This window comes from Mustelus asterias, chromosome 22 (genome assembly GCF_964213995.1).
Source record: "Mustelus asterias chromosome 22, sMusAst1.hap1.1, whole genome shotgun sequence".
NCBI classification, from domain to species: domain Eukaryota; kingdom Metazoa; phylum Chordata; class Chondrichthyes; order Carcharhiniformes; family Triakidae; genus Mustelus; species Mustelus asterias.
The window spans coordinates 76,497,844-76,525,657 of NC_135822.1; the positions used below are offsets into that span (position 1 = coordinate 76,497,844).

At 45.0% G+C, this 27,814-nt stretch overlaps 1 protein-coding gene across 2 annotated transcripts in view; it reads left to right on the top strand.

Moving 5' to 3' along the window:
• The window catches only part of kansl3 (KAT8 regulatory NSL complex subunit 3), a 147,389-nt gene that overhangs the window by 45,131 nt on the left and 74,444 nt on the right, over positions 1-27,814 (top strand). The window contains exons 11-14 of one of the 2 annotated variants that reach the window (XM_078239692.1): positions 1,655-1,718; positions 2,163-2,360; positions 16,803-17,004; positions 18,938-19,015. In XM_078239692.1, the coding sequence (XP_078095818.1) occupies positions 1,655-1,718; positions 2,163-2,360; positions 16,803-17,004; positions 18,938-19,015 (542 nt within the window). The remainder of the gene's footprint in view (positions 1-1,654; positions 1,719-2,162; positions 2,361-16,802; positions 17,005-18,937; positions 19,016-27,814) is intronic. The other variant, XM_078239693.1, reaches the window with a different exon arrangement.

The following is a 27,814-nucleotide window of genomic DNA, read 5'->3' on the forward strand; positions in this document are numbered from 1 at the left end:
CAATTTTATCTTTTAAAAAGCATTTAGGTAGTTATATGGGTACGATGGGTAGAGAGAGATATGGGCCAAATGCGGGCAATTGGAATTAGTTTAGGGGTTTTAAAAAAAAAAGGGCGGCATGGACAAGTTGGGTCGAATGGCCAGTTTCCATGCTGTAAGCTCTATGACTCTTAAGTTCCCAGTGCAGTGGTGGGCGATTGCTGCATTATCAGAGAGTGAGTACTGAGCAAGTGTGGCACTGTCGGGTCAATACTGAGGGAGCTCAGTGTTGGAGGGTTGACACTGGGGGAGCTCAGTGTTGGAGGGTTGACACTGAGGGAGCTCAGTGTTGGAGGATTGACACTGAGGGAGCTCAGTGTTGGAGGGTTGACACTGAGGGAGCTCAGTGTTGGAGGATTGACACTGAGGGAGCTCAGTGTTGGAGGGTTGACACTGAGGGAGCTCAGTGTTGGAGGGTTGACACTGAGGGAGCTCAGTGTTGGAGGGTTGACACTGAGGGAGCTCAGTGTTGGAGGGTTGACACTGAGGGAGCTCAGGTTGACACTGAGGGAGCTCTGCCACAGGAAGATCAGTGCTGAGCCTGTGCTCAGGGTGAGAGCTGAGGGACTGCTGCATACAAACATAGGGATTAGGAGTAGGAATAGTTCACTCGAGCATTCAGTGAGATCATGGCTGATCTGCTTGTAACCTTAAACCCACATTCCTCCCTACTGCTAACTTTTCACCATTGTGTTAATAAAGAATCTATCTGGCTCTGCTTTAAAAATATTCAAAGATTCTGGTTCTCTTGCGTTTTGAGGAAGAGAATTCCGGAGACTTATGACCTCAGAGAAAAATTTTCTCATCTGGTTTACGTGAGTGACCCCTTGTTTTTAAACAGTGACCCCTTGTTCTAGGTACTCCCGCAAGGGGAAACATCCTCTTCACATCCACCCTGCCAATACCTCTCAGCATCTTAAAGGTTTTGATCAAGTTGCCTCTTACTCTTCTGAACTCCAGTGAGTGCAAACCTAACCTGTCCAGCCTTTCCTCATAAAGCAACCTGCCCATTCCAAATATTAGTCTAACAAACCAACTCTGAACTGTTCGGAATGTGTTTACATCCTTCCTTAAATAAGGAGACCAATACTGTGCACAACGCACCAGATGCGGTCTCACCAGGGTGGCACAGTGGTTAGCACTGCTGCCTCACAGCGCCAGGGACCCGGGTTTGATTCCTGGCTGGGTCACTGTCTGTATGGAGTCTGCATGTTCTCCCCGTGTCTGCGTGGGTTTCCTCACAAGCTAGACTTGAAATAGGCTGCTGGAGCTTCTGGCTGAAAACTCGTTCCAATAGTTTTTTGTGTAACTCATACAGAGCTATGGAAAGACTTGTTGCCAGAGTTACTCTTCCCTTTGCAAGCTCTAGCAGGTCACTAGTGTTCACATTTTCCTGTCACACCTCAAGAGCAAAGCCATTTAAATTTGCTGTCAGAATACTCTGTGACACGTTAAGTCCCACATGGAGCCAGAAAGAACCATTCTCTGCTCCTGCCATATCGAACCCAGGTGAAGAGGAGGATATGCCCAAGAACGGTTGTTGATGGGAGGGAAAGGAAGAGTCTGGAAAATAATTTGGACTACGTATAAATCTTACCCTGTTTCTTCACTGCAGGATCAGCAAAGCAAAGAAGAAGATGGAAGGTCTAACGCAGAGCATGGTGGACAGGTGTATCCAGGTACTCGCACTCGCTAAGGGATTCTGGAAGACACACTCTCCCTGTTAGGGAGCCTGACAAGCGTGCACTCACTCATATGTAGTCTTGACACTCACATAGACTCCTAACACATGTCCACTCTCACTGACAAATAGATTGAGATACTCAGACTGTCACATGTAACCTCTTGACATACACTCACATGTAGATGATGACACACTTGTCACTTACACGTAGATTCTGACATAAGTATTACAATCACACACTGACTGCATTGTCTCACATACTGTTGCTCAAATGCTCTTGCTCCACATTGTTTTTTCTTAGGCAGCCCATGACATTATGGCAAAACAAAGCCATGAGGGTTCCACCCCGTCCCAGAGGTTTTATCCCTCATCTCCCCTCCTATGGACAGTATGTCATGAGAAATTATTGACAGCCTTTGTGGATTTTTTTTAACCTCAGGATGAAATTGGTGATTTCCTAACTGGTGTCCTGACCAAGACTGAAACACACTCGGGGGCTGAAGCCAAAGATCTGGATGCAGAGAAGAAAAGGCGATGTAGAGATGCTCGCCGGGACTTGGCCTTTGAACTTCCAGAACGAAGTAGCCGCCCAACATCTCCCTTCAGTCGAGTGCCGGCTTCTCCCTCTGGCTCTGAGGTGAAGGTGTTCTCATCCTAATAGAGTCTAATAACTTAGGAAGAATTTTCCCTTCTGACTTCTGAAAGAAACTGATTGACAAGATTTATGAATCCTTCACTGTAACAAATAAACAATACTCAACATAGTTCAAATACTAATTCACAGGCAAGTGATACTTCAAACAGCTACGCAATATTCACTTTAAATGGTCAATGTAATGAAGGAGCGCCATACAAAACTATGAACATGCCCACCCTAGCATATATAGCATTAAAATAAGGAGTCCCACAGCTTTCTGTATTTCCCAGGTGGAGATTCAGTTTTTTATTGAAGGCCTGAAACCCTTTCAGACAGCAGTCTCAACATACCCGATCTCCACAGAATCCCTAAAGGCATGTCATAGAATCCCTTCAGTGCAGAAAGAGGCCATTTGACCCATCAAGTCTACACCAACTCTGACAGAGTATTTTACCCAAACCCCTTCCCCCTGCCCTATGCCTATCACCCCACACATTTGTCATGGCTAATCTATCAAATCTGCACATCTTGGGACATTAAGGGACATTTCTTTTAACCATGGCTAATCCACCTAAACTGCACATCTTTGGACTGTAGGAGAAAACCGGAGCATCCGGAGGAAACCCACATAGCCACAGGGACAACATACAGACTTGGTAGGCTGGTGAAAAAGGTTGGATCTCATGGGATAAAGGGGGAGGTGGCTAGATGGGTGGAGAACTGGCTTGGTCACAGAAGACAGAGGGTGGTAGTGGAAGGGTCTTTTTCCGGCTGGAGGCCTGTGACTAGTGGTGTTCCGCAGGGCTCTGTATTGGGACCTCTGCTGTTTGTGATTTATATAAACGATCTGGAAGAAGGTGTAACTGGGGTGATCAGTAAGTTTGCGGACGACACAAAATTGGCAGGACTTGCAGATAGTGAGGAGCATTGTCAGAAACTACAGAAGGATATAGATAGGCTGGAAATTTGGGCAAAGAAATGGCAGATGGAGTTCAATCCTGATAAATGCGAAGTGATGCATTTTGGTAGAAATAATGTAGGGAGGAGCTATACGATAAATGGCAGAACCATAAAGGGTGTAGATATGCAGAGGGACCTGGGTGTGCAAGTCCACAGATCCTTGAAGGTGACGTCTCAGGTGGAGAAGGTGGTGAAGAAGGCACTTTATAGGACGGGGCATAGAGTATAAAAGTTGGGGTCTGATGTTGCAGATGTATAGAACGTTGGTTCGGCCGCATTTGGAATACTGCGTCCAATTCTGGTCGCCACACTACCAGAAGGATGTGGAGGCTTTGGAGAGAGTGCAGAGGAGGCTTACCAGGATGTTGCCTGGTATGGAGGGGCTTAGTTATGAGGAGAGATTGGGTAAACCGGGGTTGTTCTCCCTGGAAAGTCGGAGGATGAGGGGAGACTTAATAGAGGTGTATAAAATTATGAAAGGCATAGATAGGGTGAACGGTGGGAAGCTTTTCCCCAGGTCGGTGGTGACGTTCACGAGGGGTCATAGGTTCAAGGTGAAGGGGGGGAGGTTTAACACAGATATCAGAAGGACATATTTTACACAGAGGGTGGTGGGGGCCTGGAATGCGCTGCCGGGCAAGGTGGTGGAGGCGGACACACTGGGAACGTTTAAGACTTATCTAGATAGCCATATGAACGGAGTGGGAATGGAGGGATACAAAAGAATGGTCTAGTTTGGACCAGGGAGCGGCACGGGCTTGGAGGGCCAATGGGCCTGTTCCTGTGCTGTATTGTTCTTTGTTCCAGACAGACAATCATCCAAGGCTGGAATTGAACCCAAGTCCCTGGTGCTGTGAGGCAGCATGGAAACAGGCCCTTCGGCCCAACTTGTCCATGCCGCCCTTTTTTTTAAACTATTAAGCTAGTCCCAATTGTCCGCATTTGGCCCATATCCCATCTTACCCATGTAACTGTCTAAACGCTTTTTAAAAGACAAAATTGTACCCGCCTCTACTACTACCTCTGGCAGCTTGTTCCAGACACTCACCGCCCTCTGTGTGAAAGAATTGCCCCGTTGGACCCTTTTGTATCTCTCCCCTCTCACCTTAAACCTATGCCCTCTAGTTTTAGACTCCCCTATCTTTGGGAAAAAATATTGACTATCTAGCTGATCTATGCCCCTCATTATTTTATAGACCTCTATAAGATCACCCCTGAGCCTTCTACGCCCCAGAGAAAAAAGTCCCAGTCTATCCAGCCTCTCCTTATAGCTCAAACCATCAAGTCCCAGTAGCATCTTAGTAAATCTCTTCTGCATTCTTTCTAGTTTAATAATATCTTTTCTATGATAGGGTGATCAGAACTGTACACAGTATTCCAAGTGTGGCCTTACCAAATGTCTTGTACAACTTCAACAAGATGTCCCAACTCCTGTATTCAATGTTCTGACCAATGAAACCAAGCATGCCGAATGCCTTCTTCAACACTCTGTCCACTTGTGACTCCACTTTCAAGGAGCTATGAACCTCTACCCCTAGATCTCTTTGTTCTGTAACTCTCCCCAATGCCCTACCATTAACTGAGTAAGTCCTGCCCTGGTTCAATCTACCAAAATGCATCGCCTCGCATTTATCTAAATTAAACTCCATCTGCCATTCATCAGTCCACTGGCCCAATTGATCAAGATCCTGTTGCAATTGGAGATAACCTTCTTCACTGTCCTCTATGCCACCAATCTTGGTGTCATCTGCAAACATATTAACTATGCCTCCTATATTCTCATCCAAGTCATTAATTTAGGTGACAAATAACAGTGGGCCCAGCACTGATCCCTGAGGCACACCGCTGGTCACAGGCCACCAGTTTGAAAAGCAACTCTCTACAACCACCCTCTGGCTTCTGTCAAGAAGCCAATTTTGTATCCATTTAGATACCCCTCACCCTGGATCCTGTGAGATTTAACCTTATGCAACAACCTACCATGTGGTACCTTGTCAAAGGCCTTGCTAAAGTCCACGTAAACAACATCAACTGCACTGCCCTCATCTACCTTCTTCGTTACCCCTTCAAAAAAACTCAATCAAATTTATGAGACATGATTTTCCACTCACAAAGCCATGCTGACTGCCCCTAATCCCAGGACATTGGGAAACATTTGAGAAACCTCCTGGTTTGGGGAGACTAGAAACCACCTGGGTGGGGGGGGACTAGAAACTCCCTGGCTGTTGGGGGGGGGGGGGACTAGAAACCCCCTGGCTGGGAGGTGGGGGACTAGAAACCCCCTGGCTGGGAGGTGGGGGACTAGAAACCCCTTGGGTGGGGTGGGGGGGGGGGAGACTAGAAACTCACTGGCTGTTGGGGGGGGGGGGGGGGGGAACTAGAAACTCCCTGCTGGGGGGGAGGCAGGAACTAGAAACCTCCCTGGCTGGGGGGATGGATGGACTAGAAATCCCCTGGCTAAGGGGGGGGGGGACTAGAAACCTCCTGGTGGGGAGGGGGACTTGAAACCTACTGGTTGGGGAGCAGAAACTAGAAATCTCCTGGTGTGGGGGGGTAGGGACTAGAATCCTCCTCGTGTTGAGGGGAGGGGGGAGCGGTGGAACTAGAAATCTCCTGGGGGGGAGGGATTGGGGGGAACTAGAAACCTGGTGTGGTGGGGGAGGACTAGAAACCTCCTGGTGAGGGCGGGGGGGGGAGGGGGGGGGCAAAACCTCTTGCTGTGGGGGACTAGAAATCTCTGGAGGCTCTAGAATCCTTGGAGCGGGGGTGGGGGGGAGCTGGTATTGCCAAAACCTGAGCTCCCCCCCAAAATGTGTTTCATTAAAAGCTGGATCGGTCCCAGAACAGAAACTCAATACATTTCATTCTTTTGCCAACACTACAACAACTTGTATTTATACAATACCTTTAACTTAATAAAACAACCTAAGGTGGTTCACAGGAGCATTAGAACATAGAAAAGCTACAGCACAAACAGGCCTTCGGCCCACAAGTTGCGCCGAACAATTTCCTTACATTCTCGGCTCATCTATAACCCTCTATCTTACTAACCTCCATGAACCTATCCAAAAGTCTCTGAAAAGACTCAATCGAATCCGCTTCCACCACCACTACCGGCAGCCGATTCCATGCACCCACCACCCTCTGAATGAAAAACTTACCCCTAACATCTCCTCTATACCTACTCCCCAGCACCCTAAACCTGTGGCCTCTCGTGACAACCATTTCAGCCCTGGGTAAAAGCCTGAGAATCCACTCTATCAATACCTCTCAACATGTTATACACCTCTATCAGGTCACCTCTCATCCTTCGCCTCTCCAAGGAGAATAGACCTTGCTCTCTCAACCTATCCTCATAAGACATACCACTTAATCCCGGCAACATCCTCGTAAATCTCCTCTGCACCCGTTCTATGGCTTCCACATCCTTTCTGTAATGAGGCGACCAGAACTGGGCACAGTACTCCAGGTGGGGTCTGACCAGGGTACTATACAGCTGCAGCAGCATCTCCCGATTTCTAAACTCAATTCCTCTATTGATGAAGGCCAGTATTCCATACGCCTTCTTAACCACAGCCTCTACCTGCGACGCCGCTTTGAGCGTCCTATGAACCCAGACCCCAAGATCCCTCTGTTCTTCCACACTGCCAAGCGTCTTACCCTTAATATTATATTCTTCCATCCTATTCGACCTGCCAAAATGAACCACCACACACTTATCTGGATTGAAGTCCATCTGCCACTTCTCCGGCCAGTCTTGCATCTTATCTATGTCTCCTTGCAACTGCTGACATCCCTCTACACTATCCACAACCCCACCAACCTTTGTGTCATCAGCAAACTTGCCAACCCATCCTTCCACTTCCTCATCCAGGTCATTTATAAAAATCACAAAGAGCACGGGTCCCAGAACAGATCCCTGGGGCACCCCACTGGTGACCGACCTCCACTCTGAAAAAGACCCATCTACAACCACTCTTTGCCTTCTGTGGGCAAGCCAGTTCTGAATCCACAAAGCAACGTCCCCTTGTATCCCACGCCCCTCCACTTTCTCCATAAGCCTTGCATGGGGCACCTTATCAAACGCCTTACTGAAATCCATATAAACCACATCTACTGCTCTTCCCCCGTCTAAGTGTCTAGTCACATCTTCAAAAAAGTCAATTAGACTCGTAAGGCATGATCTGCCTTGGACAATGCCGAGCTGGCTACTTCTGATCATACTATTCCTTTCCAAATGTTCATAAATCCTGCCTCTCAGGATCTTCTCCATCAACTTACCTACTACTGAGGTTAGACTCACCGGTCTATAATTTCCTGGGCTATCTCTTCTCCCTTTCTTGAATAACGGAGCCACATCCGCCATCCTCCAATCCTCCGGAACCTCTTTCGTCTCCATTGACGACGCAAAGATCATCGCCAGAGAATCAGCAATCTCTTCCCTCGCCTCCCACAGTAACCTGGGGTACATCCCATCCTGTCCCGGCGATTTATCTAACTTGATGCTTTTCAACAGCTCCAACACATCCTCTTTCCTAATGCCCACATGCTCAATCTTCTCAGTCCACTGCAAGTCTGCACTGCAACTACCAAGATCCTTTTCCACTGTGAATACTGAAGCAAAGTATTCATTGAGTACCTCTGCTATTTCAACCGGTTCAATACAGACTTTCCCACTGTCACATTTGATAGGTCCTACTCCTTCACATCTTATTCTCTTGCTCTTCACATACTTGTGGAATGCCTTGGGGTTTTCCTTTATCCTGTCTGTCAAGGCCTTCTCATGACCCCTCCTGGTTCTTCTAATTTCCCTCTTTAGTTCCTTCCTACTAGTCATTACTCTTCTAGATTTCTAACATTACCTAGCTCCCTGAACCTTTTGTAGGCTTTTCTTTTCTTCCTGACTAAATCCGTCACAGCTTTCGTGCACCACGGTTCCTGTAACCTACCATAACTCCCCTGTCGCACCGGAACATTGCCGTGCAGAGCTCCAGACAAATTTTCCTTGAAAATTTGCCACATTTCTTCCGTCCATTTCCCTGAGAAAACCTCCTTCCAATTTATGCCTCTAATTTCCTGCCTAATAGCATCATAGTTGCCCTTACTCCAGATAAACACTTTCCTAGCTCGGCTGATCCTATCTCTCTCAAATGCTAGTGTAAAGGAGATAGAGTTATGATCACTATCCCCAAAATACTCTCCCACTGATAGATCTGACACCTGCCCAGGTTCATTCCCTAATATCAAATCAAGCACAGCCTCTCCTCTTGTAGGCTTATCCACACACTGTGTCAGGAAGCTCTCCTGAACCCACCTAACAAACTCCTCTCCATCTAAACCCCTTACCCTAGGGATATTCCAATTGATATTTGGGAAATTAAAATCTCCCATCACGACCACTCTGTTATTATCACATCTCTCCAGAATCTGCTTCCCAATCTGCTCCTCCGCATCTCTGCTACTATTGGGCGGCCTATAGAAAACACCCAGTAAAGTTACCGACCCCTTCCTGTTCCTAACCTCCACAGATCACAATTCGACCCTAAGACTTAAGACCAAAGGTTTAGTCCAAGAGGAAGGTTTTTAAGAGTTTTAAAGGTGAGGTAGGAATCTAGGGTGACCATTTCCTCCCACAGTCCAAAGATGTGCAGGTTAGGTGGATTGGCAATGCTCAGTTGCCCCTTAGTGTCCCAAGATGTGCAGGTTAGGGGGATTAGCCATGGTAAATATGCAGGGTTACAGGGATAGGATGGGAGGATGAGTAAGATGCTCTATCGGAGAGTTGGTGCAGACTTGATGGGCCGAATGCCCTCCTTCTGCACTGTAGGGATTCTATAATCAGTCCTTGCGTCTCTAAATGCCTGTAGATTCTGTCTCTCAAAATACCTTCCAACAACTTACCCGCCACAGATGTGAGGCTCATCGGCCTGTCGTTCCCAGGCTTTTTCCTGTAGCCCTTTTTATACAAAGGCACAACATTTGCCACCCTCCAATCTTCAGGCACCTCACCTGTGACTATCGATGATTCAAATATCTCTGCTAGGGGACCCGCAATTTCCTCCCTCGCCTCCCACAATGTCCTGGGATATACTTCATCAGGTCCCGGGGATTTATCTACCTTGATGCGATTCAAGACTTCCAGCACCACCACCTCTGTAATATGTACATTCCTTAAGACATCACCATTTATTTCCCCAAGTTCCCTAACATCCATGCTTTTCTCAACAGTAAATACTGATGAGAAATATTCATTTAGGATCTCACCCATCTCATGTGGATCTGCACATAGATGACCTTGTTGATCCTTAAGAAGCCCTACTCTCTCCCCAGTTACTCTTTTGGCCTTTGTATTTGTAGAAGTAACGCTCACCACTGTGCCACCATGCCATGTTGTTCTTAACATTGACCACTCAGTTCCTGGATTTTACCTTTTTGGTTTCTTTTGCTTGATGAGCCTGACTTCCCTTCCCAGCTTCCTTACACCCTGTGCCACGGGAAGGTGAGGGCAGGAATGGAGTGAGGTGGAGGATGAATGTGTGGCTGGGGGACTGGTGCAGGGGGCAGGGATTCAGATTTCTGGACCATTGGGACCTCTTTAGGGGCAGGTGTGACCTGTACACACAAAACGGGTGGCACTTGAATCCCAGGGGGACCAATATCCTGGCGGGAAGGCTGGCTAAGGCTACTGGGGAGAGTTTAAACTAGATAGGTTGGGGGGGAGGGGATCGAGACGAGGTGACTGGGAGCGAGGAAGTTAGCTCGCAAAGAGAGAAGGGTTATAGACAGTGCAAGAGGGAGGATGGACGGGGGAGAGAGCTCAGACCAAAGGATTGAGATGTGTTTACTTTAATGTCAGGAGTATAGTGAATAAAGGGGATGAGCTCAGAGTGTGGATCGATGCCTGGAAGTGTGATGTGGGGGCCATTACGGAGACTTGGATGTCTCAGGGACAGGACTGGATACTCCAGGTGCCGGGATTCAGATGTTTCAGGAAGGACAGGGAGGGAGGCAAGAGAGGGGGTGGAGTGGCACTGCTGATCAGGGATAGTGTCACAGCTGTAGAGAAGGTGTATGCTGTGGAGGGATTGTCCACAGAGTCTCTGTGGGTGGAAGTTCGGAGTGGGAAGGGGTCGATCACTTTGCTGGGAGTTTTCTATAGGCCACCCAATAGTAACAGGGAGGTGGAGGAGCAGATAGGGAAACAGATCCTGGAGAGTTGCAGTAATAGCAGAGTTGTTGTGATGGGAGACTTTAATTTCCCAAACATAGATTGGAATATCCCTAGGGTAAGGGGATTGGATGGGGAGGAGTTCGTTAGGTGTGTTCAGGAGGGTTTCCTGACACAGCATGTGGACAAGCCTACAAGAGGAGAGGCTGTACTTGATCTGATACTGACCAATGAGCCTGGACAGGTGTCAGATCTCTCAGTGGGAGAGCATCTTGGGGATAGCGATCATAACTCTATCTCCTTCATGCTTGCATTGGAAAAAGAGAGGATCAGGCAAGCTAGGAAAGCGTTTATATGGAGTAAGGGGAAGTATGAAGTCATAAGGCAGCAAATTAGAGGAGTAAATTGGAAGGAGGTATTCTCGGGGAAATGTACTGAAGAGAGGTGGCAGTTTTTCAAGGAATGTCTGTCTAGAGTTCTACAGGACAATGTTCCGAGCAGACAGGGAGGAGTTGGTAGATTAAAGGAACCGTGGTGCACGAAAGCTGTGCGGGACCTCGTTGAGAAGAAAAGGAAAGCATATAAAAGAGAGCTTGGCGAAGATAGGGATCTAGATGAGTATACGGCTTGTAGGAAGGGACTAAAGAAGGAAATTAGGAGAGCCAGAAGGGGTCACGAGAAGGCCTTGGCAGGTAGGATTAAGGAAAACCCTAAGGCGTTCTATAAATATGTGAAGAGTAAAAGGATGAGACGTGAAGGAATAGGGCCTATAAAAGGTGAAGGCGGGAAAGTCTGTACGGAACCAGTAGAAATGGCAGAGGTGCTTAATGAGTATTTTGCCTCAGTTTTCACAGAGGAGAAGGACATGGGTGGGTGTACTGTGGGCTTGCGTTGGACTGAAAAGATTGAGTATGTGGACTTTAGCAAAGAGGTTGTGCTGGAATCTTTGAATGGCATCAAGATAGATAAGTCGCCGGGTCCGGATGGGATGTACCCCAGGTTACTGTGGGAGGTGAGGGAAGAGATTGCAGAGCCTCTGGCGATGATCTTTGCGTCGTCGATGGAGATGGGAGAAGTGCCGGAGGATTGGAGGATTGCGGATGTGGTTCCTATGTTCAAGAAGGGGAATAGGGATAGCCCAGGAAATTACCGACCGGTGAGTCTAACCTCAGTGGTTGGTAAGCTGATGGAGAAGATCCTGAGGGACAGGATATATGAGCATTTAGAGAGGTTTAGTATGCTCAAGAATACTCAGCATGGCTTTGTCAAAGACAGATCGTGCCTTACGAGCCTGGTGGAGTTCTTCGAAAATGTGACTAAACACATTGACGAAGGGAAAGCGGTAGATGTGGTTTATATGGATTTTAGCAAGGCATTCGATAAGGTCCCCCATGCAAGGCTTCTAGAAAAAGTGAGAGGGCATGGGATCCAAGGGGCTGCTGCCCTGTGGATCCAGAACTGGCTTGCCCGAAGGAGGCAGAGAGTGTGTATAGATGGGTCTTTTTCTAAATGGAGGTCGGTCACTAGTGGTGTGCCCCAGGGATCTGTTCTGGGACCCTTGCTGTTTGTCATTTTCATAAATGACCTGGATGAGGAAGTGGAGGGATGGGTTGGTAAGTTTGCCGACGACACGAAGGTTGGTGGGGTTGTGGATAGTCTGGAGGGATGTCAGAAGTTACAGAGGGACATAGATAGGATGCAAGACTGGGCAGAGAAGTGGCAGATGGACTTCAACCCAGATACATGCATAGTGGTCCATTTTGACAGGTCAAATGGGATGAAGGAGTACAATATAAAGGGAAAGACTCTTAGTACTGTAGAGGATCGGAAGGACCTAGGGGTCCGGATCCACAGGACTCTAAAATCGGCCCCGCATGTGGATGAGGTGGTTAAGAAGGCGTATTGTGTGCTGGCCTTCATCAATCGAGGGATTGAGTTTAGGAGTCCGGGGATAATGATGCAGCTATATAAGACCCTCGTCAGACCCCACTTGGAGTACTGTGCTCAGTTCTGGTTGCCTCATTACAGGAAGGATGTGGAAAAGATTGAAAGGGTGCAGAGGAGATTTACAAGGATGTTGCCTGGATTGAGTGGCATGCCTTATGAGGATAGGCTGAGGGAGCTCGGTCTTTTCTCCTTGGAGAGACGTAGGATGAGAGGAGACCTAATAGAGGTATATAAGATGTTGAGAGGCATAGATCGGGTGGACTCTCAGAGGCTTTTTCCCAGGGTGGAAATGTCTGCTACGAGAGGACACAGGTTTAAGGTGCTGGGGGGTAGGTACAGGGGAAATGTTAGGGGGAAGCTTTTCACAGAGGGTGGTGGGTGAGTGGAATCGGCTGCCGTCAGTGGTGGTGGAGGCAAACTCAATAGGGTCTTTTAAGAGACTCCTGGATGAGTACATGGGACTTAATAGGATGGAGGGTTATAGGTAGGCCTAAAAGGTAGGGATATGTTTGGCACAACTTGTGGGGCCGAAGGGCCTGTTTTGTGCTGTAGTTTTTCTATGTATCGATGTTTCTACCCAGTTTCACAGTCCTGTCTTATCGTAGAATCCCTACAGTGCAGAAGAGGCCATTTGGTCCATTGAGTCTGCAGCGACTCTCGACAAGCTCAGACTAGCTGCAGTTCAATATTGTTTTCAACCTGATAGCAACCTCAGCCAGAATTTAACTTCTCCTTGGTGATATCATACCCAAGAAATCCAATTATTTGTCCCCTTTCCAGAGTTGGGTTGGTTTCACTTTGGATTTAAAGGGGAAGTCGCATTATCATGACAATGTCATTGGACTAGTTATCCAAAGGGCCAGGCTAATGCTCTGGGACTGTGGGTCAAGTCACAGCACAGCAGTTGGTGGAATTTAAATTCAATAATAAATTTGGAATTCAAAGTTTCAGACAACTATCATTAATTGTTGCACAAATCATCTGGTTCAGTAATATCCTGAAGGAAAGGAAATCTGTTGTCCTTATCTGACCCGGCCAGCATATGACTTGGGATTCACAGCAATTGGTTGAACCTTAACTGCTCTCTGAAATGGCCTAGAAGGCCAATCAATCCAAGGGCAATTAGGGATGGACAACAAGTACAGGGCTCATCAGCCCACGTGCCACGAAAGAAGAAAGGCTTTTGCAAGGTATAAGATTCCTCACACTATCTGCTCATTCATCACCCATGTATTTGCTGTCCTGCATTGGCTTCCGGTTCTGTGACACCTTCATTTTAAAATTGAACCCCCCACCCCACCAATCCCATGACTTATTCTTCCCTGTCTCTGTAACAGCCACTGCCCCCCCACATCCCTCCGAGATCTTTGCACTCTTCCAATTCTGGCATTTTGCACATTCTCAAATGTCATCGCTCCATCAGTGGTGGCCATGCCTTCAGCTGCCTAGGCCTGAAGCTCTAGAATTCTCTTCTGGAATTTTTCCCCCTCCTTTAAGATGCTCCCTAAAATCTAACCCTTTCATAGAATCATAGGGGCGGCACGGTAGCGCAGTGGTTAGCATTGCTGCTTCACAGCTCCAGGGTCCCGGGTTCGATTCCCGGCTCGGGTCACTGTCTGTGTGGAGTTTGCACATTCTCCTCGTGTCTGCGTGGGTTTCCTCCGGGTGCTCTGGTTTCCTCCCACAGTCCAAAGATGTGCGGGTTAGGTTGATTGGCCAGGTTAAAAATTGCCCCTTAGAATCCTGAGATGCGCAGGTTAGAGGGATTAGCGGGTAAATATGTGGGGGTAGGGCCTGGGTGGGATTGTGGTCGGTGCAGGCTCAATAGGCCAAATGGCCTCCTTCTGCACTGTAGGGTTTCTATGAAGAATCCCTACAGTGCAGAAGGAGGCCATTCGGCCCATCGAGTCTGCACTGACCACAATCCCACCCAGGCCCTATTTATCCTGATAATCCCCCTGACACTAGGGTCAATTTAGCATGGCCAATCAACCTAACCCGCACATTTTTGGATTGTGGGAGGAAACCCACGCAGAGACGGGAAGAATGTGCAAACTCCACACAGACAGTGACCCAAGCCGGGAATTGAACCCTGGTCCCTGGCGCTGAGAGGCAGCAGTGCTAACCACTGTGCCACCGTGTCATCCTTTAATGAACCTCTAATGAAGGTTTTTGGAAACTCCTTCAGTGCAAGCTGTTCTTTTCCTGTGGAAACTCAACACTGGCTCATTGGGTAACCCTCTTGCCTCTGGAACAGCTGTTATGAGTTCAAGAACATTTCAAGAGTCTTAAGTGCATAATTCAGCTGACACAGATTTCAGTCGTGATGAAGTGTCTTTTGGTGGGATGGGGGTGATACTGAGGAAGCTCCACAGTGTCAGAGGGGTGGTGCCGAGGGAACCCTGCACTATCAGAGTGAGGAGAACATGGACTAAAACCTTAAAGCCATTTTCTTTGAGTTTAAGCAAAGGCATGAAGACCAGTTAGCTCAAGTGGACAGGAAAAATAGTTTGAAAGATATACTGGGAGTTAAAAAGTCACAGATATTTAAGGGGATATTTCATAATACTTTCTATTGAGAAAGTAAAAGAGAAAGTATGAGAGAAAGTTAGCCTATAATAAAACAGGTAGAAAGAGTTTCTAGAAGTATTTAAATCGGAAATGAGTAACTGAAGCGAGCATTGGTACTCTGGAGAGAGTCTGGGGAATTGATAATGAAGGCAAGGAAATGGCAGAGGCATTGAACAGGTATTCTGTGACTGTCTTCGCTGGAAAGCTTCTCAAACATGCTTGAAAATCAAGAGGTGAACAGGAGGAGGAGGAGGTAAAAATAATCTCTATCATTCGGGAAAAGGTGCTTATTCGTCCTCAAAGCGGGAAAAGTCCCCAAGATCTGATGGTCTGCATCCTTGAGTCTTAAAAGACGGTATGTAGTGGGAAATGCATTGGTTACAATCTTGTAAAAATCCTTACATTCTGGAAGGGTCCCAGTGGATTGGAAAAGAGCTAACATCTTTATTCAAGGAAGGAGGGAGATAGAAAACTACAGGACAATTAGCCTAACATCTGTCATAGGAAAATTGCTGGAATCCATTATTAAAGAGGTTATGGCAGGATATTTAGAAAATCATAATTTGATCAGGCATTGCCAGGGTCAGTGTGGGTTTGGGGAAGAGAAGTTGTACTGAACTATTGTAGCTAAATGTGCCAATGAAACCAAGATTGATAAGAATGTAAGTGGTCTGTAAAGGGATATGGTTACATGATTGGGCAAAAGAAATATCTGATGAATTATATGGGAAAATGTGGATTTGTCCACTGTATCAGGGAGAATAGAAAAGCAATATCCTATTTAAATGGAGAGGGATTGCAGAACCCTGGGGTTCAGAGGGACCTGGGTGTCCTGGTACATGAAACACAAAAAACGTTAGTATGCAGGAGTAGCAAGTGATTAGAAAGGCAAATGGAATATTGACATTTGTTGCAAGGGGAGTAGAATGTACAAGTAGGGTATTGATGAGACCACACCTTGAATACTTTTGTACAGTTTTGGTCTCTTTATTTGAAAATATATATGATTATGTTAAAAGCAATTCAGAGATGGCTCACTTAACTCATTGCTGGGATAAAGGTTATGAAGAAAGGTTGAGCAAGTTGGACTTAAACCTATTGGAGTTTAGAAGAGTGACAGGAGACTTTGATGGGATAAAAAGCAGGAGGATGTTTCCACTTGTGAGAGAGACTAAAACCAACACAGTCTAAAAGTTATACTGTTTAAGATGAAGTGAGTCAAAATTGTTTCTCTCAGAAGATTGTTAGTCTGTATGATTCTCTTCCCCAAAAAGTAATAGAGGCTGGGTCATTAAATTTATTCAAGGCAGAGTTAGATATACTTTTAATAGACAACGGAGTCAAGGGTCATGAAGGGCAGGTGGCAAAGTGGAGTTGAGACCACAACCAGATCATGTGTTTGAATGGTGAAGTCGGCTCAAATGAATGAACGACTACTCCTGTGTTCCGAGAACTCAAAAAGTAAGTCATCTTTAACAGACTAACAAAGTTAAGGATGGTATCACGTTGAAAGAAAATGCACACACTATTGCAAAGCTAAGTGGTAGACCAGCAGATTGGGAAAATGTGACCCAGAGAGCTGCGGGTGGTTGGAGTCACTTTTGAATATAGTCAAGGCTGAGAAAGATGTTTGGACTATTGGAGAGTCCACAGTTATGAGGAAGAGGCAGGAAAGTGGAGCTGATGTCAGAATCAGATTGTTGTGACCTGAGTAAGTGGTGGAGCAGTTTTGCAGACCATGTTGCCCGCTGTTACTTCAGTTTCATATGTTCTGATGTTCCATCTGTCTTTCACAGGGCACATCAAGTGTGTCGAGCAGCCCAAATTCCAGCCCAAAGACCAAGTGTTCAACCTTGTCACCCGCCCAGAAGGCCAGCCTGATCACAGCCACTGCCACTGCTGCCAGCCAGTCGCCCAGCCTCTCCGCCCAGTTCACCCAGATTCTCAAGCAGCACATGCAGCGGACTGGCACAGTGCTGACCCAGAAACAAGCTCAAGGTAACAGCAGTTAAAGCAGTGGTTCCCAAACTTTTTTCACTGGACCGCACTTTCGGAATAAAAATTTGCTGGCGCCACACCGAATTTTGTATTGATAAGTACATTCAAAAACAAAAAAAAACAACTCCTAGCAGTGCTTGATTCATAACATAGAACACAACTACTTTATAATATGATCACGGGACATCCAGAAAGTATAAAACAATGCTTGTTTAAACCATGTTTAAATGTTTCTTTGATTGTCCTTGAATCTTCCCGCCACACTTGCCATCCTCTCTCGCCGCACCAGTGTGGCGCGTCGCACCCTTTGGGAACCACTGAGTTAAAGGCACAGATGGCGTAAATTAGATCAACGGTTATTTGGTGAGATTCTGAGGGGTTATTGGAGTGGTGCGCAGTCAGCTGCAGCTTTGAGGGTTAGAACTAAATTTTGGAACTGTGCATGAAGTATGTTCCAGCAAAGCCTATCCACACTGTGTCACAGTGTATCCGTCCACGCCGTGAGCTGTTCCCCTGCCCCTGCTCTCAGCACCCATGCCGTCTACTGTGTTCCTGCACTGTCTGCTCTTTACAGTGTTATTTGGGTGTCTTGAACTTCACCAGAGCTGAATATTCATAGGATTCATTCTGAATGGACAGAATCTGCTTGGGCTTTGTCTTTAGTTATGATATGTTAACTCAGTTGAGATGCTGTTAATCCCATGGATATTTTGGTGCTGAGAACTTTTTCATGCAGCAAGTGTGACCTCAGATGACAGTGGAAGTGACTTTGATGATAACTTTCAAAAGAACAGAGGATTGTGATTAATTGGATAGCAGAAGGAAAGAGTTCACGCAGGCATGATGGTCTGAATGGCCGCCTAATATAAGGATGTATAGAGCAGCAATAGACCACTTGGCCCTTTGCACTCGGTCCCGTCATTCAGCAAGACCGTGCCTGATACAAGATCTCAACACTGCCCTCATAATTCCCGGTTGCCTTAATTCCCGGTTGCCTTAATTCCCCTCATGTCCGAATATTTATCAGCCTCTGTCTTGAAAATGCTCAGCTTTTTGGGTTTTAAGAATTCCAGAGTCCCAACCCTTCGAGTGAAGATATTTCCCCCTAAGTTTGCCCTAAATGGCCAGCTCTATATCCTGCGAATATGACCCCTCATCCTCCACTTTACAGCTCTGGGAAATAGCTGAGCACTTGATCACCTTAAGAATTTTGTATGTTTCAGTGCGAGAACCTCTGATTCTTCTAAATTCCACGGAATGTAGCCACAGTCTCCTGAATCTCTCTTGTCCAAGTTCCACATCCTGGGAATTGCTCTTGTGAACCTTTGTGCGCGCCCCTTCCAAGGCAAATGTATCCTTCCTTGGGTAAGGGAGGCCATATGGTACTCCAGGTGTGGACTCACCTAACTCCTATATAATTGTAGTAAGACTTCTTCACTCTTATACTCCAGTTTCTTTGTAATAATTATCAACTTATGATTTGCATTCCGAATTGTTTGCTGTAACTGCATGTTAATTCTGTGTGATTCAGGTATGAGGACCTTTCTAAATATCAATTTCGCAGTTGTGTGCCATTGAAAAAAAGTGCAATTTTCTGTTTTTTCAGTCAATGTGGATAACTTCACATTCCCCCACATTATGTTCCATCTGCTATATTGTTGACCACTCTGTTTTTATGTTGTCTATGTAGCTTTGCAGCTTTCTTGTATTGTCCTTTCTGCTTATTTTTCCATCTAACTTTACTGCACCATTCTATAATTCTTTGAGTTCTACACAAGTCACTGAGCAGCAAGGCTAATCCAGATCGGGAAAGTCCACTATCTGTGGAGCCTAAGTTGAACTTAGAATGAATGAATCAGTATGCATTTCTGAGACTCTTGCAAGTGGAACTGGAGATCTTGTGATTTGCTAATTGTCCTATGATTGATTCCAGCCCAGTTTGCTGCTTTTCTGAAACAAAACATGCTGGTGAGGAAGAATTTGAGTCCAGCCAGCTCATCCTGTGTCTTTGGTAAGTCTGTCTGTCTCTCGGGCATCCTAGCTCAAATCAAGACTTGACACACTGACACTGAACCCCATGCTTCAGTATCATGTTGTGTGACTGCACATTTGGTTCCATCCACACTGGTTGCTTGTTTCTAGAGCTGGAATTCAGTGTTGATTTTCAGTGCAGCAGAAACTGAAAGTAAGTTCAGGGAGGGACTTACTGGATTTAACTGACAATGTCAGTTTCCAGATGCATGCGGACAAACCCAATTCCCAGCTCATCACCATTTCTCTCGACCCCTGCACTCTCTTTCACTTGTTACACTGCTGTTTCTCTGATTAGTACTGGATGAACAGAAATTTCACTCAGCTCCAATTTTGGAGGTCCAAAGCCATCTTTATCCCTCTCCCAAACAGCAAGGTTGCTGATTACGATTGCATGTATCCTTGGTGATTTATCCCATCACTTGCTCCATGCTCCAACCATGAGTCTGCCAGCACATCCACCTTTATGACCTACTGTCTTCCTAACCGGAAAATAAAAAGGACTAATGACCCAATTGGATAATGCTTGACTATCAGCCAAGCAGCCTTTTTATTTACAATGTTTTAATACCTGGCAAAGAGAAATGTTAAAAGAAAATGGGGGAGAAATCTTTTTTAATGTCCTTGTGATACTTCTTTAGGGTTGCACACAGCAGTGACCTGAGATTGATTGTCAATGCTTGGAGATTGCAAGCTAATCCTGGAGGGTTGGCTACCCGACCAGGAAAGTATCTGAGGCTGATCTGGACTGTTCTAGATCATGGTTTCATACTTGTCTAAATATCATTGCCTGATTCCACTGCTGCCTCTTTTATCTGCTACTGTAACCCCCATCCATGTCTTTGTTTGCTCTCGGCTTGACTGTTCCAATTCATGGGAGACCAGCAGCCAATGTTTGACCTCTGACCTTAGGACATCTAAAATTCTGTCATCAGTATCTGAACTTGCACCAAATCCCATTCACTAACCTGACAGACTACATTGGCTCACACTTTGAAAACTTTTTCACTTTCTCCATGACCTCACCCCTCTCTATCGGAGAGCCCGTGTGTGGCGACGGGGGGTGGGGGTGTAACACTAATAAATAATAAAATTGTCACCTCCAGCCTTAAAACCTTACTAGCCATTTGCAATCCACTAATAAAAGCAAATTACTGCGGATGCTGGAATCTGAAACCAAAAGAGAAAGTGCTGGAAAATCTCAGCAGGTCTGGCAGCATCTGTCAGGAGAGAAAAGAGCTGACGTTTAGATGACCCTTTGTCAAAGCTAAAAGGCATAGAAAGTGGGAGATATTTAGAGGTAATCAGTTTTTAGATAATCAGAGGCAAGCTGTGACCTCTGTCACAGCTGACCTCTAATTTCAGCTTCCCTGCAGTTTGGCCATTCACACCTTCTACTCTCTCTATGGGCTGCCATTAGCAGCCTTTCCCCTGGTTTCTGTGGCAATGACTCATCTTTCATTCCCTCCCCCTCCAGTATAAATATCTCTCACTTTATATGCCTTTTAGCTTTGACAAAAGATCATCTGGACTCAAAACGACAGCTCTTTTCTCTCATAGATGCTGCCAGACCTGCTGAGATTTTTCAACATTTTCTCTTTTGGCTGCAATCCTCTAATTCTGGCTTCTGTAACCCAGATTTTAATCACTCGCCTGCTTATTTAACCTCTGTAATTACCTTCCTGCTCCAATATAATCTTGCGTCTCTACTTCTCTCTCCACTTTTACGATGTTCCCTAAAGCATTCTTTTTGTGCAAGCTTTTATTCATCTGTCTTTGTATCTCCTAATGTGCCTTGAAGTCGGTTTTATAATACTCGCATATAGTGCCTTGAGACATTTTATTGCATTAAAGGCACGATATACATACAAATTATTGTTCCCATTTTAAAAACGTCATGGAGAAAATAATAGGACTTAAGCTGAACAAATTTCCAGGAGCAGAGTTTCCCACTCTAGAATATTAGAAAAAGTGACAAAACTGCACAAGTTTGGCCATGATTTCATTCTGGATTCAGGGCTTGTACCTTGGAATCGGAAAATTGAAAGTGACACTCCTGGTATTCAGAGGGAGGGATCAACTCGGTAACTTGACTTGAATGTCAGAGTTGTTACAGAGCAATGATAATTGGAGTGCATTGTTGTCAGTACAGAAGTTGTGTAGTCTCAAAGTGAAATTTGGTTTTTAAATTAAGCTTAAACTTTAAAAACTGTAAAGGAAGCTACAAAGTAGTCGACACTTGACAGAAACTGGCTGTGGCAGTTCTCAATCCATTGCTTGAATAGGGCTGACCAGACGGTTGGCTGAGTTCTGGTAACCTCGCTCTGATTGATAAACGGGTATAAAAGTAGACAGCATCTGCTGATGCAAAGAGTGTGAAAGTTAGGGATTTATAGCGATTATGAATTTGCCACATTAAATGCGTAAGAAACTAACAGCTGAATTATTGTGCAGTAATTACAGGCACAGAAGAAAGCCAATTGGGTCTATGCCAGTTCCCTGTCGAGTAATTCAGTCAGTCCCATTCCCCAACTGTAAACCTCAGCGTTGCAAACTTATCTCTCACAAATGCCCATCCAATTGGCTTTTGAAATTATTAATCGTCTCCACTTGCACCACCCTTTCAGGCAGTGGGATCCAGATCATCGTCACAATGTTCTTCCTCACATGCTGCTTGTATCTCTGCCCAAAATCTTAAATCTGTATCATGATTCTTTGTATGAAGAGCTAATCTTTGGAAATTAACTGGTTGAAAAAATAGAAAAAACAGATTTTTTTTGAAATGGTGGGCTTGACTAAATATTGTTATTCTGAGTGATTTGTGTATGCTATATACACAATGCAATTCCTCTGAGCGATTTGTGTATGCTGTATATACAACGCAATTCCTCTGAGCTATTTGTGTATGCTGTATATACAACGCAATTCCTCTGAGCGATTTGTGTATGCTCTGTACACAACACATTTCCTCTGAGTGATTTTGTGTATGCTATATACACAACACATTTCCTCTGAGCGATTTGTGTATGCTATATACGCAATGCAATTCCTCTGAGTGATTTGTGTATGCTCTATACACAATGCAATTCCTCTGAGCGATTTGTGTATGCTATATACACAATGCAATCCTCTGAGCGATTTGTGTATGCTCTGTACACAACACATTTCCTCTGAGTGATTTTGTGTATGCTGTATACACAATGCAATTCCTCTGAGTGATTTTGTGTATGCTCTATGCACAATGCAATTCCTCTGAGCGATTTGTGTATGCTCTATACACAATGCAATTCTTCTGAGTGATTTTGTGTATGCTCTATACACAATGCAATTCCTCTGAGCGATTTGTGTATGCTATATACACAATGCAATTCCTCTGAGTGATTTGTGCATGCTATATACACAATGCAATTCCTCTGAGCGATTTGTGTATGCTATGTACACAATGCAATTCCTCTGAGTGATTTTGTGTATGCTCTATGCACAATGTAATTCCTCTGAGCGATTTGTGTATGCTCTATACACAATGCAATTCCTCTGAGTGATTTTGTGTATGCTCTATACACAATGCAATTCTTCTGAGTGATTTTGTGTATGCTCTATACACAATGCAATTCCTCTGAGTGATTTTGTGTATGCTCTATACACAATGCAATTCCTCTGAGCGATTTGTGTATGCTCTATACACAATGCAATTCTTCTGAGTGATTTGTGCATGCTATATACACAATGCAATTCCTCTGAGCGATTTGTGTATGCTCTATACACAATGCAATTCCTCTGAGTGATTTTGTGTATGCTCTATACACAATGCAATTCCTCTGAGCGATTTGTGTATGCTATATACACAATGCAATTCCTCTGAGCTATTTGTGTATGCTCTATACGCAACGCAATTCCTCTGAGTGATTTTGTGTATGCTCTATACACAATGCAATTCCTCTGAGCTATTTGTGTATGCTCTATACACAATGCAATTCCTCTGAGTGATTTTGTGTATGCTGTATACACAATGCAATCCTCTGAGCTATTTGTGTATGCTCTATACACAATGCAATTCCTCTGAGTGATTTTGTGTATGCTGTATACAGAACGCAATCATAAATTGCAAGCACAGCAAGCAATTTGGAAAGCAAATGGTATGCTGATGTTTATTACAATGGACTTGGAGTATAACGGTAAGGAAATCTTGTTACATTTACAGAGTTTTGGTGAGACCACAGTTTTGGTCTCAGTACAGAAGGAATGCTGCACTTCCTTAGGCAGGCTGCAACATAATTTCACTGAATTGTCAGATGAGGAGATGCTGAGTAAAATGGAGTTTAGAGGAATGAGAGATGATCTCGTTAAATCTGGAATTCCTGTGCAGGCCAAGCACAAATTGGCCCTTTTCACTTACTACCCCGTGCAAAATAATTTCATGGGTCTCGGTACTTAAATGAATAGGCAGCAAAACAAAAAATTAGAGAGAACATTGAATGTAAGATCACTTGACCATTGAAATTACCAAAGACCTTAGATACTTGCAAAAGTCTCGGAACTTTATGACTATGTCTCTTTTACAGAGAAAACCCTTTGGCCCATTGAATCTACAATGACAAAACTACACTAAATCGACACTAATCCCACTTTCCAGTACTTGACCCATAATCTTGAACGTTTTGACATTTCAGGTACTCAGCCACATACTTTTTAAAGGTTGTTAGGTTTTCCACCTCAATTACCCTCCCACAGCGGTGAGTGAAAAAATCTTTCCTCAAATCCCCTCAAAACCTCTTGCCCCTCACCTTAAAATTATGATGCCCCTCATGGATGCTTCAACTCAGGAGAACAACTGCTTCCTATCTACTCTGTCCATACTCCTCATAATCTGATACATCTCAATCAGGTCTCCCCTCAGCCTTCTCTACTCTCAAGCAAACAACCCAAGCCTATCCAGCTTCTCTTCATAGCCTCCTATGGGACTTAAATGCTCTATCCTAGGCTGTTTCTGGGTGTCCAGACTGCCAATAACCTGTCCTGGTCCCTCCATGCCGACGCTATAGTTAAGAAAGCCCACCAATGCCTCTACTTTCTCAGAAGACCAAGGAACTTTGGCATGTCAGCTACGACTCTCACCAACCTTTACAGATGCACCATAGAAAGCATTCTTTCCGGTTGTATCACAGCTTGGTATGGCTCCTGCTCTGCCCAAGACCACAAGAAACTACAAAAGGTCGTGAATGTAGCTCAATCCATCACGCAAACCAGCCTCCCATCCATTGACTCTGTCTACACTTCCCGCTGCCTCGGCAAAGCAGCCAGCATAATTAAGGACCCCACGCACCCTGAATGTTCTCTCTTCCACCTCCTTCCCTCGGGAAAAATATACAAAAGTCTGAGGACACGTAGAACCAACTCAAGAACAGCTTCTTCCCTGCTGCCATCAGAGTTTTGAATGGACCTACCTTGCATTAAGTTGATCTTTCTCTACACCGTAGCTATGACTGTAACACTACATTCTGCACTCTCTCCTTTCCTTCTCTGTGAATGGTATGCTTTGTCTGTATAGCGCGCAGGAAACAATACTTTTCACTGTACACTAATACATGTGACAATAAATCAAATCCAATATCTTGGTGAATCTCCTCTGTACACATTCCAGTGCTGTCATATCCTTTGGTCAGGCCGCCAAAATGGCACAAAGTGCTCCAATTGTGGCCTAACCAAAGTTTTTGTACAGCTCCAACATACCTCCCTGTTCTTATCAATTCCATAACTAATAAAGGCAAGTGTTCTGTATGCCACCTTAATTATCCTGTTAACCTGTGCAACCACCTTCAGGGATCTGTGGACTAGCACTCCCAGATCCCTCTGTTCCTCTGAGCTTTCTAGTGACTTTTCCTCCTTGTATATGTGCTGCTTTTCCCAGAAACAGCCCCGCTGATCCAGAAATCTAAGACCCTCTCTCCTGCACCAACTCTTGAGCCAGCAGTCATCTGCCCTATTCTCATATTTCTGTGCTCGCTAGTATGTGGCACTGGAAGAAATCCAGAAATGACAACCTTTGAGATCCTGCTTTTTAATCTGCTGTATAGATCCCTGAATTCTTGATGCAAGACCTCATCCTTCAGTCTACCTATATCGTTTGTACTAAGGTGTACCATGACCTCTGACTTATCGCTCTCCTCATATAGGATGCCCTGCAGCCTGTTCAGTCACATAGAAACATAGAAACCAGAAGCAGGAGGAGGCCATTCGGCCCTTTGCGCCTGCTCTGCAGTTCATTTTGATCATGGCTGATCATCGAATTCAATATCCTAATCTCCCCCTTCCTCCAATATTCCTTGATCCCTTTAGCCCCAAGAGCTATATCCAATTTCTTCTTGAAATCAGACAACATTTTGGCCTCAACTCCATTCTGTAGTAGTGAATTCCATAAATTCTCCACCCTCTTCTCACCTCACTTCTAAAAGGTTTACCCCTTATCTTCAAACTATGACCCCTAGTTCTGTACTCCCCCACCATCGGGAACATTCTTTCTGAATCTACCCTGTCTAACCCTGTTAGAATTTTATAAGTTTATATGAGATCCCCTCTCACTCTTCTAAATTCCAGTGACTATAATCCTAACTGACTTAGTCTCTCCTCATATGACAGACCTGCCATCCCAGGAATCAGCCTGGTAAACCTTCGCTGTACTCCCTCTATAACAAGGACATCCTTCCTCAGATAAGGACACCAAACCTGCACACAATACTGCCCTATATAATTGCAGCAAAACATCACCATCCCTACACTCAAATCCTCTCACTATGAAGGCCAAGATACCATTTGCCTTCTTTACTGCCTTGACATCCTTGACCCTGGTTCAGGGAGGCAACACAGGCAGAAGCGCCTGTCCGTTCCCCTCAATAATGAATCTCCTATCACTATCCCTCCTCCTTCCTTCTTCCTCCCCTCCTGTACAGTCAGGCCGTTTGTGGTGCTAGAAGCTTGGCTCTGACTGCACACCCTTGAGGGAGCACCCTCATCAACTTTCAAAATGGCAAACCGATTTGGGAGCGGGACCCCAGTTGGATTCCAGTACAACCTGCCTGTTTCTCTTGGACTGTTCGATGGTCACCCTTCTTTCCTCCAGTCCCTTGAGCTGCAGTGTGATCACCTCTCTAAATATGCTTTCCACATAACTCTCAACCTTGCGGATGTGCCACAGCTTCTCCAGTCACTGCTCGAGCTCCAAAAACATGTCTCTGCAGTTAGGAGTACTTCTTGCATAACTGGTCATCTAGAATGCTGGTATGGTCATGACTTTCACATATGACCGATCACACACTCCCCTCAACTGACCTCACTGTCATGCCTTGAACCTATTTTGTTTTTCTTGCTAACTTTTCAAATTATGTAGTCTTAAAGTGTACCCCTCTTACCTTAACTTAGTCTCCTTGTCTAACTCTACATTGGCCTATTTATCCTTGTATTACTTATAATTAGTTATCACTTTATTATGTTGGCTCTGACTTTTAATCATCCCTGGTGCTTCTCAGTTAATTCCTTAATATTACACTTTTCTAATTTACTGCTATTTAGGGTCAGTCCCGAATTGTAGTTGCTTACCAGCCAAGTCTGAATCACCTGACCTGACTCACCCAATCAGCTGCCTCTTGCCACGTGTCTGAATCCTGACGTCACCTCAGGAGCTCTGGGTTCAGTGAAGATTCACTGTGCTGCACTTTGTAATGTGTCCCCGCCACCCTTCTCTGTTGCTTCCCACCTAGTTCACTCTCTCTGCAGGGATTCTATGATTCTGGTGCTCTGTGTCTCTGGCTCCTGCTGCACTGCTTTAAAAATATAGATACTTTTATTGAAGATGTTTTCATTTTATTCAAAAATGCAACAAGCTCTTGGTGATTGGTACAGCAGAATCATTCTCAAACAAATACAAGTAGGAAGAGGGAAAAAGAATTACCAACACAGCTGGTTTGGATTATTCATTGTATCAAGCACTTCCCACCAGACAAGTAACAAAAAGATATATTAAAGGATGAGAGGATATCAGGATAACAGGATCCAACCACTATTGGTTCAGCGGTACAACCAAGCTTGCAGGATAACGGTGACAGAACTACAGAACTTGGGGAAAACCTTGCAGGAGTAAACTGGACAATGTGGAGCCCAGAGCTTTAGGATAAGAGTCTCAAACTTTACGGAATGTATCCGATTTAGCTCAAAATAAACAACTCCAAAAGTTCCACTGTTATGCATTGCAGAATGATTGTGTGCCAATTCCAAATTGAAGGATGCCTATTACTAATCCATGAGCAAAGGACATGCTTCTGTGCTGCAAATATTAAGATATTGTACAACCTTTTGCATTTCTGCTTTTTTTCTGGGAGACCCAGTATTAGATGTGAGGGTTTGACTCTAAGGGCCTCATCAAAGATCCTTTCAAGCTCTTTAAGATTATTGAACTAATAGACCTTAATTTTGACACAAGACCAAAATCAATGCAGGTAATCCCACACGTCTACCTTGGAGTTCTGACACAACGACGATATGGCAGGGTCAAACCTGTGTCGCGAGCTTGTAGTAATACGCAGACGGTGCAATGTCTTAACTGAGTTTCTTTTGTTTTATTAGAAACTGAAATTTTATTAGCATATTCCCAAATACTACCCCGTGTCTCCTCATCACTCTTTACTGTGAGGTCGCCTTCCCAAGACCACAGCATGTCCCAAGTATTATCATCAGATTTGGAGCACAGAGTGTTGTAAAATTTACTAACTAAATGCCAGCACCATAG